The following is a 19,374-nucleotide window of genomic DNA, read 5'->3' on the forward strand; positions in this document are numbered from 1 at the left end:
ATCCCAATGATGAACTTAAGATTTGTAAAGTGGGACTTCCCTGGTGGTCCAGTGACTAAAGACCTGAGCCTGACTCTGCACTTCCATTGCAGGGAACCTGGGTTCGATCCCTGGTCAGGAAGCCTAGATCCCACATGCTGGGCGGCGTGGCCAAAAAATAAAAATATAAAAACTTGAAGACTTTACTAAAAGGAAAAAAAAGATTCGTAAAGCCTTCCTGTTCCCACTAGAGAAATTGTGAATGGAGATCTTTGTGTTTATGCTCTCGGGTTTTGAGTTCAGGGTTCTTTAAATCCTAGAAGTCTCACCAGTGATGGAGTTTCTGTTGCACATTTGTGAAGGAGTCCTGTGCTAGTGCAGAAGTCAGGTGTCGTATCCGAAGTAGCATGCACATTTTGCGGTAATTTGGCAAGGAGGTCTGCACAAGTACGGGTACATTGCATGCCCAGAAGGAAAGGTGGCATCGGTGCATGCCTTGCATTCTTCCAGCCAGAGGACTGTTAGTATAGATATTGCATGTTTAAAAATTGAACACAGAATATAGCATGTTTCAATTTTTAAAAAGCCATTTATTTATCAAGTATGCATGTCCAAAACTAGGGACCTATAATGATGTGTATTTTTGTACTGCAGTATGACCCAGAGTACCCAACAATTTAATAATCCATCATGTACTTAATCATAAAGTTCAAATGATACCTGGATGCAGTTGTGAATACAGCAGGGTATTCTAAGTGTACCTGTTAAGAAAGAAGGCTTTCATAGTTTCGAAGATATACTGTTTGAGCAAACTGGGCTTGGTATATTTAGTAAATAAATCAGACAAAGAAGTACGTTTTCAAATATTATAATTCTTTCTGGTGATGATAAAATGACAAAGCTTTTTTTCTGAAAGAGAGCATCTTCTCTTTGAAGAGATCATACCAACTTGACAGAATACTCAGAAATGATTCTGCTTGGAGGTGGTAAATATAATTTTCTTCAATCGCTATTATAGCACACATGCCATTTCATTGAATGCCAACCTCAATAGAGCCATAACTTATTACTGGTTTTTCAAAATGTTTTATTTCCACTTGAGCATTCTCTAGAAAGGAAACTAACAGTTTTCTTAAAATAAAATTTAAACTTACCCATATAACTTAAGATAACAGGAGAGGCCCTTCTCTTAGAGAATGAGAAAATGGTATTTGGGAATTAGCTCTGTACAGGACCATATTGGGGAAACAAATCAAATTTTTTTTCTTTTCATACTATTGAGGTAGAGTGTATGTGTCTAGAGAAACTGCCGCTTCTGTGTGGCTGAGATCATCCTCTCACACCCGTTTTTAGTAAACAAATGTTACCACATGCCATGCAGTGCTGCAAACAATCTATGTATGACTTAACACAGCGCACACTGACTTCAGAAATTAGACCCTAAAGTCACACTTGCCTTTGACCAATCCAATAGTCAGGCAAGCTCTTAGTTATCTGACAATAAAGAGAAATATATTCTTTAGCTTAGAACCACTTTCCCAGGTCCCCATATGCATCAGGTGGCCATATTCATTCAAAAGCCAAGGCAAATTTTTATATTAAAAAATTTCAACTGAAAGCAGTCATCAACAAATAATTTGCTGTGAACTTTCCCTGACTCTATTTATAGCAATTTAAATTTGTTTACCACCACACATTTGATAAACAGAAAGAAGTACCTTATTGGTATTGCACGCTGGTGCTGTCTACCCAGGGGCACGGGGGAAGTGACCCAAACATCTTTTAAAGCTCCAATGTGGAATGGGAGGAAAGTAAACAATTCTGAAAATCAGAAAGACTGAACAATACCTGGGCAAAATCAGAGTTGTGCAGGGGAGCCCATCAGGTTCAAGATAGCTCAGGATCTTGAGTCTGTGAGCCAAGCAAGAACTCATGCCCTAGGTACATCAAAAGCTAATGAACAAACATGTGTGCAAACAAACTAGCTTGCATCCTGTGGAATCACAGGGCATTCATGGGGGTCGACCAGGCTAAAAAGAGTTATTTGACCAATTAACTTTTTCTAGAAGGAGCACGTTATTGTTAGACTTGATTTAATGCTTTCAACTTTGGTTTTGCTTTGTGTTTAGAGCTCTTGATATTGAGGAGAGTTTCAGGAAGGCTGCAGTCTTCCACTTGAATATTTTCCCCAGCAATTTCACAGGAGTTTCCTTAGCCATCAGTCCTCAGAGGGGTTTTTGTCTTGGCTTTTTACTTCCTAGGGAAATGGCCACACCCTTTCCTTTATCTGGTGACAGTTTCACTCTATAGTTATCACCTGGTATTTTGTTTTGTTTCTCTTCCAGAGTGAAAGAATTGAAAAAGGCCAAGGAACTTGAAGACATACAACAGCATCCCTTAGCAATGTGACACTGCTTTTCAGACTGTTTTCATTTCTGTTTTTAGCAGAGACATGCAACAACACGCACATGCACACACACACACACACACACACACACACACACACACACACACAATCCCTCTGCAGTTTTGGGGAGATCAGCTGCAGGATTTTAACAGGAATGTTTTGGTCATTGCATTTGCACTTTCATGGACAACTTTTAATTTGATCAGCAAGACATCTTGGAACTCAATCTTCTGTTGGATCATGGGCAAACAAGACACCACGAGGAATCGAAAGAGGCTTTCCTCCTCTTAGGAAGAAGCCATCTTCCTTCTCACATAGGGCTGTATTCAAACATCGTGTGGAACTGTACAAATATTTATACCAAAAATATAGATAAGAAAAGGTGGGGATGCACTAGCAACGAAGAGAATGCTGTTCCTGCACCTGTCGGTTATTTCCAAGAAGCTGAATTTTTGGGATTGATTCTCAGTGGAGGGCTTAGATCATACAAATCTTTATTGGGTCCGTGTGTTCTCATTTCCTTCACTGTGTTTATTTGATCTTAATTTGTTTGTCTGTTTGCGTTTCAATCTCTACAGCACACTTAATGCAACTTTTAAAAATCTGCAGGTTTTTAGTGTTTTGTGGAAGTTTGCAGAGGGGGCGGGTGCGTGGTACACGGGTAATGCATGGGAAGTGACGAGGAACAGCGTACAGAGTTTAAATTTATTTTCTTGTCCCCACCACCTCCCAAGAACCTGCGAGGAGAGTCATCATCTTATCCCTTTTCTCATGTTCAGCACTTTAATTTTTTTGCCTTACTTTCTTGTGCAATGAGAATTACTTAAAGAGTTGGTAAAGCATGTAGCTTTTTTTAGTAGCCTTGGAAACTGTAGTCATTCTAAGGAATCATGAACCTTGCCTGGACATTTGCCACCTAAAAGATCAGTGTGGTGCTGCGTTCTGGCCAGTAAATTCCATATTTTTGGCTATATCTCATCCAACCTGAGCAGTTTCTGTGTATATATAGAAGGTAGAAATGGAAAGTGAGAAAATATTTGAAAGGGATTATATTAATTGCTAAATATTTTATTCACAAAGGTCAATAACATGGCAAGATAAAATTATTTGTATAGTTTTGTCTGAATGAGCGAGAAAAAAATGTGGATGTATTGTTTGTATATATTGTATATATTAAAACAAAGAGATATGTGCATGAAATCAAGAAAAAGAAATGAAAAAAGCAAAGCATTAGTGGCTATGGTCTGTAAAATGAAAAAAAAACTTTATTTCACTATAAGAGTACTTTATTTTAAATGTTCTTTAGAAGAACATTTTGCTAAAGCATGACTAAACTGCAAAAAAAAAAAAAAAAAAGAGCTACTGTATTAAGACTTAGGAAAAAAAGGCAGAGTAACATTACTTAAAAAAGGATATGTTTACATTTAATTTTGGCTACCAGGAGTTTATTTTATTTTATTTAAAAGATTTTTTTGCCAATGGTGCCAAGTAATGTGAATGCTGATATCGCTTAAGAAAATTAAGTTAATTTTGCTAAACAGATAATCATTAAGATGAATCAGTATATAGCTTAACACCATCCACTCACTCCAACAAAGAACACTTAGAATGGTCAAAACATGACAAAAGAAATAGGATGAAAAATAGAAAAATATCTCACGTTTTCATATCTCCTGCTGGAAATCAGAAAATGTAATAAAAAATTGCACACAAAATAACTACAAATTAAAAGGATGCAAACTGGTCTCGTAGGAATGTCATGGTATATTACTATTTCCACATAATGAGGAGCCAAAGAAATCTGATGCTTTTTAACAATTCAACTACTAATGTTAAATGGAGAGAATCAAGTTCGCACTTGCTGATGCCAGTTTAAAATTCCCAGGTTAAGTTTCAGGATCAGTTGGTGTAAAGCTGAGAGAATAGTTTTGGTGTTTTTTTTTTCCCTTGGTTCTGGCTGCCAACTGTAAGTGAAAACTCAAGGCTTGTTATGAAGCCTAAAAATATTCACAAATCAGCTTTTAAACTGGTGTCTTAGAAGGAAGATAGATACAAAAAGATTGTGGTAACAACTGGGGTCAGTGCTCTTGGTGCCTTTTCTATAATTGTACTTGTTTTTTAATTACTTCCTTTCACTGCCAACCTCGAATTACTGTACAGTATATGTCTTACTGCTTGTGATCAGCTTTGACAACGGTGACAGCCCTACAACTAGCAGCCACCTGTACATTTGTAAACTGACCTGACTCAATTTTGTTTTTAAATGTGTGGGTTTTGTTGCAACGGTTGCAGTTCCCCCATTATTTTCCCACAATTTGACCTACAGGAGGACACTGAGTAATTTACAAACACACAATTGCATTCATAAATGGGAAGAGAATGTGAAAGCCAGCTCTTTCAGAATATCCTTTAGTAATCCTGAATTTAGGTACGTTTATTCCATTGTGGTACAAATAGCCGATCTTTTGACAGGAGTAATGACCTCAGTGGATTTGCTTTAACCCTCACTTTTTTTTTTTTAAATGTCTCACATGCTACATTATTAGCTGAGTAAGCTAGATAATCTGGAAGATAAAAGACTGACATAGTTAGGAGCGTTCTTACGGAGAGGATAGAAGTAGGTTCAGAACCTACCAGTGTCATCTACCAGTACAACTGTGAATCCCAGGTGAGGTACAAATGCACTTCCACTGAAATGAAACATTTCTGACCGCTTTTTCTTGTTTGTGAATCTTACTTTTGAATATAAGATGATAGGTAAGCGCAGCTTTCTTGGATAATCTGAATTCCCAAGTGCCAGGAGTAGGATCTCATTATAAAATTAATAGCTAATCTTATTCTGTCTCCTGATGATTTAATTGCTACACTTGTTACCCATTTGAAATCAGCTGTACTGTGTGAACGAAATCGAGACAATAACTCGAACCCCTCTCTGGCTGCACGGTCGCTTATGGCAGTTCCACACAGTAGTTGGCGCCCAATGGGGGGTCCCTGAGACTTGCATGTAAAACTAGTCTAGATGTCTTCTTTTTTGTAAGTTTTATTTTTGTAATTGTGCATGTAAAGCATCATTGAATCAATGGATCTGTTGAAGAACTCAGCTGCTGGAAACCATGCAAAATGTTTTGAATTGCCCTTAAAATATGGAAAATGTTTTCTGAATGCTTTATATTCTTTCTGCTGTAAATTAAAAATGAAGAAAATTTCCCCATACTATGTGTGTGTTGCTTTAACTTCACCTGATACTGAAATCCAAGGTGATCAGCAGGTTTTAAACCTTACAAAATCATTTCAAATAGTTCCTTCTATCTTGATGCAGTGTTTTGACATGGAATGCTACATAGTTTCAGGTCTGTCCAGGAAAGAGAACATTTATTAATAGAACCACTGTTCCTAGAACATTTGCTTGTCCACTATTGGATTCAAGGAGGATCTCAAAGAGCTTTAGATTATGTGTATATTATGTGTATACATCTATCAATATTCACTGTCCTTGAGTTATTGATACCTTCTCAGGCACCTCTCAGCCTAAGTACACTTACGGGAAAGATAAAAACACGGATTGAAATTCACCTTTTCAGTTAAAGCCCTCTGACTTTTAAAAAATGCACCTTTCAGCTGACTACTAAGCCCAGCCTTCTTTTCCGGAACCCTGGCATCAGTCTTCCCTTTCACTGCAGAAACTCAACTCCCTGGTGGTCCCTCTTCCATCTAAACCATTCTGGAGCTGCTGTCAGACAAGTTTTGCATGATAGATCTCCCAGTTTCATGAAGCCTCAGTGATTTCTAGAGCCCACTGCACTGAAATGATATTCTCCTTTCTTGTTTATTTTCACTCGCTACTCAGTCTTGTTTTCATCTCTGCCCCAACCTGCACTCCCTGGTTGGTCTGTTCAAATCGTGTCCAGGTCCACTGTTCTTTGTTCATATGATTTGTTCCTCCCATGCCTGGAAAGTTCTCTTGTTAGCTACTTAACTCAATCTGAATTTCACCTCTGTGACACTCTTTCTTATTCTAATATACACTAATATTTCCTTTTTCAAATCCCATTTAGAATTGGAAAAGACAGTTTGATGTTTTTTTTTTTTTTTTCATTTCTCATCTGTTCTGCCAGTTGACCTACTGGTGTTCTGTTTATTTAACGCTGGAGTTTCCTTTGCTGGTAGGAACGCTTTTAGTACAACTGAAATTCCTTGCACAGTAAATCACTACTCAGATTTGTGCCTCAGCCTCAACCGGAAATTCAGAAGTTGAGGACGTATTCTGTGCTTGGTGTCCCGAAATACATACAGAAAGGTAGAAAGTACAGTCCCTGATATCAAGATTTCCATGGAGAGATTATATTAATAATAAGATCTGTGCAATGACAGATATTTGTGTCACAAATGAACACACGAAAAGGAAGCCTAATCCAATCAATGCCTGTAACAAATACTATGAATGAACCTCCCCTCCCATTTTAACAAGTTTCTTGCGAAAATGTGGTGTCTCCAGGACCACTGGATTAATGGGGAACTTTAAGCAGAAGCCCAAGGGCTGTCTCCGATGCTGTCACAGTCAGAGGAATAACTCACGGGCCCAGAATAACGTAAAACTCCCACACCCTCATTTATCTCCGTGGTGCCTTTTCACGTGCCCCAGGTCAGCACTGGCGCGGGCAGTGACAGCCGGCCGTCGCCCAGCAACTGGCCACAGCGCTCGGTGGAAGGGGGCCGCCCCCGACACACCCCGCCCTCCCTCGACACACCCCGCCCCCTTCCGGCGCGACCCTCGCGCCTCGCGCGCCCCGTCCACCCCGTCAGCCCCTCCCGATGACGTCATCGCCCCTGCGCCGCCGGCACCGCGCCCAGGTCCCAGGTCCCCGGCCTCCGGTCCCGCAGCGCCAGTTAGCCGATCCTGAGACTCTGCCTCCGCCGCCAAAATGTGAGTGACAGGACGCGGCGCGGAGGGCCCGAGGGCCCGAGGGACCTCGGCCCGCGGCTGGGACCCCGGCCCGGCCCGGTTCCCGCCCGCCGCCCCTCGGACGCGGGCGCTCCCCGCGCGCCTATGCGCGGGGGCTCCCAAGGCCTAGGGGTGGGCGGCGGCCCCCGGGAGTGCGGGCTGCATACGGGCCAGGTCGGCACTGCGGCCCCGCCGGCCGCCCTTTGAGGGCCCCGCGGCTGTCGGGCGGACGCGGAAGGGGTGAGGGCGGGGCAGCCGGGGTTTCCCAGAGGTAGGGAGAATTCCACCGCCAGCCCTGCTTCATCTCCGACCTCCCCTCCCCGTCCTGTTTTTTCCCCTCCTTGCCCCCCCCTCCAAGTTCACTGAGGGGTGCTGTGACCGCAGCCCTCGTCCTGGAGCGCCTGCTCCCCTCCTGGTGTTGGGCTGGATTCCGGAAGTTGTAAGGGGAAGAAGGACCTCCGCCCTGTCTTGAAGCACCTGTGGTTTGAGTGGACTCAGGCGCAGAGCTGTGGGCCTTCTCCTTTTAAGCAGAAGCATTCTGGTAGTGGCCCTTGAAAACAGGAATTTCCCGTGGTAACAGTTCAGAGAACGCTAAAGGTCAGGAATCACAAAGACCCGCTGTCCCCCGCCTCAACCTGCTTGTCGCTCACCTACAGAGAAAGGAATGGGTGCTTTCCCACGGTTCCTCCCGGAACTAGGGTCACCCCTCCTCTGGAGGCTTCCTGCTTGAGGCTGCTGTGCCAGATGATCGCAGCAGTTAAAATCTAGATCGGTAGAATTATACAGAACCTGGCCTAAACACAGGCTCCAGTGCAGCCGGTGGTGTCGACTTTCTAAACCTTACTTTAGTTTTCTGTAAAATGAGGTTAATAGTAGTAGTGTCCCCCTCAAAGAGTTTTGAGGACTAAATGAGAAAATGCTTGCAGCAAATGCATAGTACATGACCCTTTGCTGTTATCTATCAGACAGTAAACTCTGAGGGCATGGCTGGGGTCTGCTGCATCCCTAATCTTTGACACATGGTATAAAATAACTGTTGAATCAATGAATCAGTGGGTGTTCTAGGAAAGACACAGGGAAGAGACCTAAGACATAGGAAGGATCTGTAGGAGAAGGCAAGGCTGTAGGCAAGACTGTATATAGGTATCTCTGAAAAATCAAAAGTATTGCCAACCAAGTCATGGAAGCAATTAGGACTTCCAAGCCAGAGTGTTCAAAAAAGATCTGTCTGGGGGAAAAGTAAAGCATTCAATGAGGATGTTAAAAGAAGTACCTTTCAAGAGAGGGAGCCTTGCTTCATCTTATCTTTGCCACTCACACCGCCCCCACTTCCTGCATCCTAGTGTTCCTCACTCTGTTTCTCTAAGTGAGTCTGTTTCTCTGTACTGGAAAAAGGGTGTTCTGTAATTGTTCACCACTCTGAAGACAGTTCTTGCCACAGTGAAAAGATCAGAAGAGTACTGAGTGCATTTAAGTAGCTGTATACCTTAAAACAAGTAATAAAAAATGGGAACATAGCATCTACCTATCTTAGGATCAGGCTTCCCAGGTGGCTCAGATGATAAAGAATCTGCCTGCCATGCAGGAGACCTGGGTTTGATCCCTGGGTCAGGAAGATCCTTTGGAGGAAGAAATGGCAGCTCACTCTAGTATTCTTGTCTGGAGAATCCCATAGACTCAGGAGCCTGGTGGGCTATAGTCCAGGGGGTCACTGAATGTCTAACACTTTGACTTTCATGTGAGGATCAGATGCTTCAGTGATACAAAGGAGAGCTTATCAAACCTTCACTTTAGACCTCAGTCACTTTTAACATGTGGGTGAATCTTTGAAATTTTAGAGGAATTAGAAGAGATGTCTTTAGAACCTTTGTTCATTGCTGCAGAAAAGATGTTCATTTTCTGCTTTAGTTCTGAAATTTCTAACACTGAGGGTCCTGGAAAATATCCACATACTTAACAGAAATGTGTTTGGAATCCTAACTTACTCTTGCCTGTGTCTTTACGTGTTTCAGGACTACAAATGCACCTGCAGGTTCAAGCGCTGCCGCTGGCAGTAGTAGAAGACTTCAGCAGACACAAAATCAAGTGGATGAGGTATTGCTCTGAAATGTTGAAAACCTAAATTACAAGCCAACATGAGAACACTCTGGGAATAGTTCTGTTTAGGAAAAGGATCATAGAAGTGTGAACGTAAAGTAAATTTGGACTATCCTAACTGTAACAAAAATTTGTCCCCTACTGTTTTGGGAGCCCTTTTCTAAGCTTCTGAGAAGTCATATCCTCCTGGTTTCAAGCTTGTTTTCCTTTAACCAAATCACACACCTAAAGTACAGGCTCTTCTCCCTGAGGACATTCCTCCCAAGAATCACTTGGTGATGTATATTTTGCCACAATAAATTAAACATTAGAGAAGAAAAAAGAACTGCTTTATAAAATAATAAAATCTTAAGGATGAGGTCTGTAGATTGCAGAAGCCAGGATGAATCCTTCTGAACAGAGTTTTCATCAGGATGCTTTTTACCAGTTACCCAGCCCAGCAAATCTCTGTCAGTTGCCATCCAGTACTGTGCAAGAGGCAGGTGCTGGAAAACTGCTCTAACCAGCAGATCTGTGTTTGTAGAAATGTTAGGTTGGGAGGCCCTCAGAGCATCTTTTCTTCTGCCCTATACATGCAGACCTACAATGGAAGGACTATTTGAGAAATTTAGGCTCGTATTTCCCTGGTGGCTCAGAGGTTAAAGCGTCTGCCTGCAATGCAGGAGACCTGGGTTCGATCCCTGGGTTGGGAAGATCCCCTGGAGAAGGAAATGGCAACCCACTCCAGTATTCTTGCCTGGAGAATCCCATGGGCGGAGGAGCCTGGTGGGCTACAGTCCACGGGGTCGCAAAGAGTTGGACACGACTGAGCAACTTCACTTTCACTTTCTCTTTCAAAAGCCATCATAGCTAAGCAAGGCTGTCTTGGTCTTTCTGCATTAGGCTATCTTAAAAAGCAGAGTTAAACTAATGTTAGATCCCATTGTTAAATCTTATGGCAATATTTTGGTCCGATGGTTTTGTTTATGAACTAAATTCTGAATTGTTTACATTTTCATGCTAAGAAACCCGTTCTAATTCCATCTTCCATGAAACTTCTGTTTACTTACAAACTCAAATTGGGTCCTTTTTTTTTTTTACATTTTTTTAAATTAATTTATTTTTTATTGAAGGATAATTGCTTTACAGAATTTTGCTGTTTTCTGTCAAACTTCAACATGAATTAGCCATAGGTAGACACATATCTCCTCCCTCCCTTTGGTACTTTTCCTTTACCAAACAGAGTTTTTTTCTTAACTGAAGTGGAAATTTGCATAACCACCTTAAAGTGTATAATTCAGTGGTATTTGGTGTATTCACAATGCCCTGCAGCCATTCCTTTTGTCTAGTTCCAGTTTTTTCATCACCTGAAGAGCACCTTATAGGCATTTAGTAATCACTTCCCATTCCCTCTTCCTCCAGAGTGGTAGCCTCTAACTGACTTTCTGTTTCTGTGGTTTTGCCTCTGCTGGATGTATCATATGAAAGGGATAATACAATGCGTGGCCTTTGTGTCAGGCTTCTTTAACTTCGCATCATTTGTTTGACATTCATCCTAGTTGTGGCGTCTGTCGGTACATCATTCCTTTTTGTAGCTGCATAGTATTCCATTGCAGGTGGATACCTCAGTTTGTTTATCCATTCATCTGTTGGTAGATTTTTGAGTTGTTTTCCCCTTTTGACTGTTATGAATCGTGTTACTATAAACATTTTCATGTGAGCTTCTATGTGGACATCTCTTTTCATTTCTCTTGGTTATGTATCTAAGGGCTTCCCTGGTGGCTCAGTGGTAAAGAATCTGCCTGTAATGGAGGAGATTACCTGCAGTTCAGGAGATGCAGGTTCAATCCTTTAGTAGGGAAGATCCCCTAGAGAAGGAAATGGCAACCGGCTCCAGTATTCTTGCCTGGGAAATTCATGGATGGAGGAGCCTGGCAACCTATAGTCCATGGGGTCGCAAGGGTCGACATGACTTAGTGACTAAACCACTGCCATAGTAATGCTATATTTAACTTTCTGAGGAACTGTCAAGCTTTTCCACAGTGGCTACACTATTTTGCCTTTCCACTAGCCATGTCCAAGAGTTCCCGTTTTTCCACGTTATCATCAACACTTGTTATTTTCTACTGTTTTGGTTATAGCCATCCTGAACTGATCCTAATGAGTATGGATTAGTAACTCTTTGTGGTTTTAATTTGCATTTCCTAGTGACCAGAGATGCTGAATGTCTTCTCATGTGGTTGTTGGCTGTTTGTATAAATTCTTTGTAGAAATGTCTGTTCAAGACCATCACTAGTTTTTTAATTGGGTAGTCTGTTTTTAATGTTGGTTGATAAAGAGTTCTTTATATATTCTGGATGTTAAATCTTTGTCAGATATATGATTTGCAAATATTTTCTGCCATTCTGTGGATTGGCTTTTCATATTCCTGATAGTCTTTTGAAGCACAAAAGACTTTAATTTTTATGAAATCCAGATTATCTGTTTTTTTCTCTTGTTGCTCTTGCTTTTGGGGCCAAATCTACAGCCAAAGCCAAAGTTGTAAAGAGTTATGTTTTCTTCTAAGAGTTTTATAGTTTTCAGCTCTGTATTTGGGTCATTGATCCTTTTTGAGTTAATTTGTGCATGTGAGGTAAGGTAAGGGTCCAACTTCATTCTTTCACATGTGGCTATCTAAGCACCAGGTTTTGAAACTCAAAAGTGTGACTCCTCCAGTTTTGTTTTTCTTCTTCAATATTGTTTCGAGTGTTTAAGGCCCCTTGGAATTCCATATGAATTTGAGGACTAGTTTTTCCATTTAGGCAAAAAAAAAAGCCGTTGGAATTTTGATAGAGATTGAATTGAATCTATACATGTGTACATCACTAGGGGGAGTTTTGCCATCTTAACACTGTTAATTAAGTCTTTCAACCTATGAATGTGAGATGTCTTCCCATTTCATTAGGTCTAATTCCTTTCAGCAGTGTTTTGTAGTTTTTAGCATGCAAGTCTTTGGCCTCCTTGGTCCCGGGTATTTTATTTTTGGGGGTGCTATTGTATGGAATTGTTTTCTTAATTTCCTTTTCATTGCTAGTTACGGAAGCACACTAATGTATGGCTGTTGATCTTGTACCCTAAAACTTTACTGGGTTTGTTTACTAACTCTAGTAGGGTTTTTTTGGTAGATTCTTTGGGATTTTCTGTACATGGAATCATCTACAAACAGCGATTATTTTACTTCTTTTCTAATTTGAAAGGAAAGTGAAAGTTGCTTAGTTGTTTACAACTCTTTGTGACCCCATGGACTATACAGTCCCTGGAATTTTCCAGGCCAGAATACTGGGGTGGGTAGCCGTTCCCTTCGTCAGAGGATCTTCCCAACCCAGCGATCGAACCCAGGTCTCCTGCATTGCACGCAGATTCTTTACCAGCTGAGCTACCAGGGAAGCCACCAGGAAGCTTTTCTAATTTGGATGCTTTTTAATTTCTTTTTCCTACCTGGCCAGAGCTTCCAGTACAGTGTTGAACAGCAGTACTGAAGGTTGGCCTCCTTGTCTTTCACCACTGAGCATGGATGTTAACTATGGGTTTTTCCACAGATACCCTGTAACATGTTAAGGAAGTTCCCTTCTATCCTAGTTTGCTGAGTGTTTTTATCGTGAAACAGTCAACCCTTTTTTCTTTTTTGAAAGTTTGACTCAAAAGAGTAAAAGAGTTGACCTGGAAAAAAAAAATGCCAGTAAACTTCATTGATGAGTTGTGTTTTTCTTTCCTTTACTTGTACTGAATGTGATCATATTCATCAGGTGGTGGACATCATGAGAGTCAATGTGGATAAAGTGTTGGAAAGAGACCAGAAGCTCTCTGAGTTGGATGACCGTGCAGATGCGCTACAGGCAGGAGCCTCCCAATTTGAAACAAGTGCTGCCAAGTTGAAGAGAAAATACTGGTGGAAGAATTGCAAGGTACTTCGCTTTTAACTGGTCTTTATATCAAGTCACTGTCTTGTCTTGGGGTAGACAAAGGCTACAAATACTGGACTTTCATGAGTCTTAGAGGTGAATCTGACTTCCCACACAGAAATTTGCATTGACTTTGAATCTAAAACTCTGACTACATATCCTTTTTCTGCCCCCACAATTGAGAATGCTCCATGCTTTGTGGCTGACCTTCAGAAGTTTGTAGAAACAAGCAGGTCCAGAATCAGTCACAGACTGCAGCCCCTTCCAGCCCTGCACACAGACTGACAGGAGAGGGCTGGAACAGGAAGGTCAGTTTGCATGCAGGTGCAAATGGCTCCAGGGTAAAAGGAAAGAGGTGCTGGAGAGCTGCAGCATGCTCCACAGAAAAGCAGGAAGCACCACGTGAAGAGCAGGGCCCAAAGCTGAGTTCACATGGTTGCCAAAGAAGTGGGCTGTGGTCACATCCCTTCCTGGGTTGGAAGAGTGACACTTTCTGATACCTGACACAGGCTTAATCCGTGTATCCACAGACAGATGCCTATCTAGAGACCATAATCATTTGAACGTGTTATAAAAAAGCAGATAGGTGAGCGTTAGCACCTATCTGAACATTAATAAGAACATTAAGTTTAGGCCTTAATAATTATGACTATTTGGGATGGGTGGGCACCTTAATTTCTCCTTCTGTGACTAGAATGATACTAAATGATACTCTTCAGTTGGCACGTTAATGTCTGGGTTTGAATGTGAAGTGGACGTATGTTTGGTTACAGATGTGGGCGATAGGAATCACCGTTGTGGTCATCATCATCATTATCATTGTCGGTGAGTTCTCCTGCTCCAAACTCATTGCAGAAAGTCTTGTCTGTTCACATTTGACTTCATGTACAAGAGCTCAGAAAAGTTCCCTTGGAGATGTTAATGTATCCCAAAGATTTTCCTTTTTGTTAGTAAGTGTTGTAAATACTTGAGTGCTGAATCTGAGATTTTCAACATAAACATTATCCTGATCCATAAGTTTGATCTCTGTATAACTTTCATCAGATATTTCCTTTCATGAGAAATAGTACAGCCTAGTGATGAAGAGCATGGGCTACTTCTGATCCACTCTGTTCTACCATCCAGCTGTGTGGCCTTCAACAAGTAATTTCTTATTTCTGAATCTCAATTTCCTCATTTATAAAATGGGGACAATAATACTACTACCTACCTCATATGTTTATTATGAGGACAAAGCTGTTAATATATAAAATGTGCTTAGGATGGTGCCTGGCATATAATAAGAATAGTTATATAAAGGAACATATATACACCCACACTATCATTAATACTATTACTATAACCATTAGTACTACTGTAGACAGTATCGGAACAGCCCATTGCCACTAGTAGCCCAGAACATGAGAACTATTTAAAGAAATGTGTCTTGGATCCTTTTTTCAGCAGCCTCCTCTAATCTTCCACAAAATGTAGAGAAGCTGCTAGTAGGAAATTGGCCAGAAACTGAATTTCTGTTCACACTTAGACTGTAGTGTTTGATGTTTATTCTGTGTTTGCACTGAAAGACTAAACAGCTATTCTCCCCACTCCCCTCTCCTTTTTGAAATCTCCTCTGCTTGTTAGTGTGGAGTATATCTTCCTGAAGAACCAGTGAAACTCCAGCCTGCTGTTCAAGAAACCTCTTCAAGACTTTTGATTTAGAACCTGCTATATTATCAAGCTCGCCTACTGTTCTGTCTAAAATGATTATTTTTCTGTTAGTGACTGTAAAGTTTGTTTCCTAGGAGACGTGCCTTTGTTTTGTAATATGCACTCCAAACTAGAAGCGTGGTCAGCCCAGCCTCCGTTTTGCACAGTGCCTTTTCAGATTTACAAATGGGCTGATGGAGAGGACTTCTTTGGTTGCAGAGTGTTATAACCTAGCAGTAATGTTGTCTGGTTAATTGCCATTGACTGCAGTTAAGGAAATTTGTTCCAAGTTAACTGTCCTCATCATATGACATTACCCTCATTTTAAACCTCTGGGTAATCAGATTCCAATTTGTGCCTTCCAGAAAGAACACCACTGCCTAACACAAATCTGTGACAATAACAGGCTGTGCCTTATTTTGCTCTTTCTGATTCCCTATAGCAGAACTCTCTACTGTTTATAGACACTACTGACCTTTGCTGTATTTTAAAATAAGATACTGGTAAAGAGTTTTTGCTCTTACATTAGATATGAAGATGTTTACTTTCTTGTTACTGTTATGTATCACTTGCTAAAAATATTGTTTTAATCAGAAATAATAACCTCTCTAAAACATTTTTATAGAACTATGGCTGTGACCAAAGTTTCTATCTTGCCAAAAAGTTAAATCCCAGTCAGACGTCAAGTTTGTTCCTGCCAGATAAATTCAGAAAAGTGACCAGTGGAACTCAAGGTCCCCTTCAGAATTAAAGTTGTAATGTTGTGTGTGAACTTCTGACATCCTGGCAGGCCTTTCTTGCCCTTGAAAGGGTGTAGGTCTTGCAACTGCCCTTCTGATCTAGCATTTTTCCTGAGGTTTAGAGAGGATTTGAGCTCGATGCTGACCATCTCCTACCTGTGGGCAGCATTTTACTCAGCAGTTTGCAGATGATCAGCTGTAAGCTCCAGTATGTTTCTAATAATATGTGAGCAGCAATTTTGTAGCCTTCACGTGAGACTGTCTGTAGACAGGTCATTTTCTGGCCCAGTCCCCATAGACAACAGCTTCTTGGAGTTTGTTTCTAATTGTGATCCATATTCCACTCTCTAAATCTGTCTTGTAAATTTCACTTTCTACTAGGCATTGGTCAGGGTAGATGACCCTCTTCCCAGGGGACAGCTAACAAGAGACACTTTCTTTGACATCACAGACTTTCTGCATGAGACCCTGCTTTGGGCAGAGGTGTTGTCAGCTGAGAGACTTTTGTTGTGTACGTGAGACTTTGGACACCAGAGTGTGTGGCTTAAGGTCCAGAAGTCAGGTAGGAATGAAAACAGGTGAGGAGGCACTGAGAGGGAAAGAAGTCTTAGCACCCTGGGGCTCACCGTGACCAGAATGTTCACAGTCGCATTCACATGCTACTTGGTGACATACAAAGCGACAGCAGTTAAGGTGCATCAGGACCTGGGTTCCACTTTAACATCTGTTCCCCTGACATCAGTGCAATGGTATGAAGTTGAAGACGTGCCTTGCGGTGTGCCCTGCTGGGAGAAGGGGACAGCAGTTAGTGTCTGGACAGTGGCCCACCTTCATCTCAGGTCTCTGCCAGGTCTGATTCTGCAGCTTTGGTGCTTGGTCCCATGTAACCCACTGGCTGCATTAACCCAGGAATACCCAACTTGTATATCTGTGTGTTTAGCTGGGAACTCACCCACTATAATGAACTGAATAAAGTGTTTATAAACATAACTCTGGTGCCTGTGTCCCTGATAGAGGAGTAGCATGTGGTCCAAGTCCTGAAACGGCGTTCCCTACTGCTCACCCTCTCCTTTACAGACCCTGACTCCCCTTCCTCATTGCCTGAGGACCCTGATTTCCTCACACCCCACTCCCTGTATTATTAAATAGTGCTCTTCAGCTGAGGAGATGTTGGGGAACTGGCTTCCTTATGGTCACTGAAACACTCCGGATTTGGCTTTTGAGTTTCTTAAATAGATGGTCTTTTGGAAATGAGTTGTGCAGAGCTGGCCAGTATGTGGTGGATCAAACAGCTGCCCCCATGGGACATGGGGAAGTTGACCCAGGTGGGGAATGGACATCTCCAAACCATGTCTCTTGTTTTCATTCAGCATATCTCTTTCCCCTTAAATATACTTCCACACTTCTTCTACAACCCCTACAGAACAATATAATATGGGTGGAAGGAGACTTATGTTTACAATGAAATGCCAGTCTTCAGTAGAATCTGATGAAAAAGGTTGACTTCTTTCCATTGCCTCAGGTAGATGGTGACTGTTTTTCTTGTCTGACAGACAGTCATGTCCCTGAAAAAGCACTGAGAGTTCTGCCTTTTGTTCAGGACCTTGAGAGAATGAAATACATGTGAACCCTTGGTATCATTTTCAAGATTTTAAAGGAAAATCTACCATAAATGGCCTCCTCTTTCACTACATATCCCTTAAATGTCAGGGTTCCTTAGGGTGGGACCTCAGCCAACTTCTCTTTTCATTCTACTTAACCACCTGCCCTCAGGCAAGTTCTCTGCTCTTGATCATTCATTAATCTGCTGATGATTCCTGGCCTATTGGATACAAGCCTCTCAAACTCAGTGTTCACCAGACAAGGAAACCCCTCCTTCCTCACGGTCTTCCTGTCATTAACTGTTGCAGAGAAGGGCCCCATCACCCACCCAGCGATCATTCCAGACACATCTGCTGGACTTGCTGGTATTTTTGGTCACCATCTGTTATCACTCAATATGCTGGAAGTGTGCTGTGTAACAGACACCCCCAAAATCGCAACGGCTTCAAGTTTTTGCCTCGCTTGTGCTTTGTGTCTGATGCCAGTCAGCAGGAAGGCGCTATCATCAGCTCCTGCAGACAGGGTGGGGAACTTCCTATAAACATTCATTTTAGTTGATCACTGCAGAAGGAAGGAACCATCAGGAATTGTGCACTGGCTCTCAAAACCCCCGTCTGGATATGGAGCCAGCAGCTCTGCTCACATTTCATCGACCAAAGTGACTTTGTTGACTGTGGCTCACCTCAGAAGGGAGTCCTACCTGTCACCCAAAGGAGAAGTGGAACCTCTATGAATATCTTCCTCTGTGTTGACATTTCAGTCAAAAAATGGGGGCAGATTCCCCTTGTCTTGTTCAGTCAGTCGTGTCTGACTTTGTGGCCCCACGGACTTCAGCATGCCAGGCTTCCCTGTCCTTCACTGTCTTCCAGAGTTTATTCAAACTCATCTCCATTGAGTTGATGATGCCATCCAACCATCTCATCTAATGAGATGTGTCCCCTACATGATAATTCTACATTTGCATCACGAATGAAATGTTTTTTAAAGTATAGTAGTTTTTTCATTGGTTTTGAACGAGGATTAATTATTTGCTTTAAAATTGACCAGACTGCTTAGCTCATTTAAAAAATAAGCAAACTTCCAACTGAGCTGCTTTTCATAGTAGCAGAAAATTCAACCTGTAAAACTAGAATTTACTAAATAAACCAATTATGGTATAGTTATTATTCGGAAATATTTTTTCCCCTCATCCTTTAAATAGCCAAGTGCATTTAGAAATCTACTTGACTCTCTACTGCCACACGGACAATCCCATGTTGGCAGAAGTGCCTGCCTCTGGGCAACACTGTGGATTCCCAACCGCAGGAAGGACTTCTCTCCAGCCATTGCCTCTTGTCTGCAGCTCTTCCTTTCTGTGTCATTCACCTCTCCGGATTCATTCACCTCCTACTGGATCACGCCATCACTTAATAGTGATCCCCGCATCCCTGCCTCCAGTCAACAAAGCTTGTCTATAGCTCTTCACAGCAAAATTCCTCCCTATGTAGTCGCACGTCCTCTTTTTCTTCAGTCCACACCACTGAGACATCTGTAACCAAGGTCATTGTCTTGGTGAAGGCCAACAGGAAATTCTCTGCCTTTGTCTCACTCTGCTTGTCACCAGCATTTGATACAGTTGCCAGCTGTCTCCTTGAAAGGCTTCATTATGGAGCTTCCAGGACCCCACACTCCTGGCTTTCTTTCAGCCTTATCTATGGCTCCTTATTCTTTGCTTGACCTTATCTCCCTATGCCCTGACGCTTGGCCTTTGGCCTTTCTTTGTCTGCACTCTGTCACTGACACCATTTCACCCACCACTGTGAACGCCACAGAGACTCTGATGACTCCCTTAAATGTAAGCTGTATCTCCACCCCTGGTTTCTCCCCTAAGCTCTCAGCTGGCAAATCCAATTGCCTACCTGACCACTCTGAGATGTATGACGCACATCTCAAATGTAATGTGTAGCAAACAACTCTCTGTTCTCCATCAAAACCTGCAATCCCCAGACTTGCATTCGG

At 41.9% G+C, this 19,374-nt stretch overlaps 2 protein-coding genes across 5 annotated transcripts in view; both read left to right on the forward strand.

The window, feature by feature from the left end:
* The window catches only part of CAMTA1 (calmodulin binding transcription activator 1), a 987,191-nt gene extending 981,592 nt beyond the window's left edge, over window positions 1-5,599 (forward strand). For all 3 annotated transcript variants that reach the window (XM_044942955.2, XM_044942953.2, XM_044942954.2), the window contains one exon: window positions 2,325-5,599. In XM_044942955.2, the coding sequence (XP_044798890.1) occupies window positions 2,325-2,388 (64 nt within the window). In that variant the 3' untranslated portion in view covers window positions 2,389-5,599. The remainder of the gene's footprint in view (window positions 1-2,324) is intronic.
* Window positions 5,600-7,153: 1,554 nt separating this feature from the next.
* VAMP3 (vesicle associated membrane protein 3) lies at window positions 7,154-16,764 on the forward strand. Of its 2 annotated transcripts, XM_025287234.2 has the most exons (5): window positions 7,155-7,310; window positions 9,341-9,422; window positions 13,190-13,348; window positions 14,119-14,170; window positions 14,969-16,764. In XM_025287234.2, coding segments are annotated over exons 1-5 (315 nt in total). In that variant the 5' UTR covers window positions 7,155-7,308; the 3' UTR covers window positions 14,989-16,764. The 2 variants fall into 2 exon arrangements, with proteins under 2 accessions (XP_044798893.1, XP_025143019.2); XM_044942958.1 differs by lacking the exons at window positions 14,119-14,170; window positions 14,969-16,764 and adding an exon at window positions 13,529-14,083 and having other exon boundaries at window positions 7,154-7,310.
* Window positions 16,765-19,374: the final 2,610 nt, after the last annotated feature.

The sequence above is a fragment of the Bubalus bubalis genome, chromosome 5 (genome assembly GCF_019923935.1).
Source record: "Bubalus bubalis isolate 160015118507 breed Murrah chromosome 5, NDDB_SH_1, whole genome shotgun sequence".
Lineage (NCBI taxonomy): Eukaryota > Metazoa > Chordata > Mammalia > Artiodactyla > Bovidae > Bubalus > Bubalus bubalis.

Excerpts from the sequence above, each read along its gene's own strand:
- VAMP3 (XM_044942958.1), top strand. Across the intron at positions 9,423-13,189 it reads CACAAAATCAAGTGGATGAG|GTGGTGGACATCATGAGAGT; the intron begins GTATTGCTCTGA and ends CATATTCATCAG. Across the intron at positions 13,349-13,528 it reads ACTGGTGGAAGAATTGCAAG|AATGCTCCATGCTTTGTGGC; the intron begins GTACTTCGCTTT and ends CCCACAATTGAG.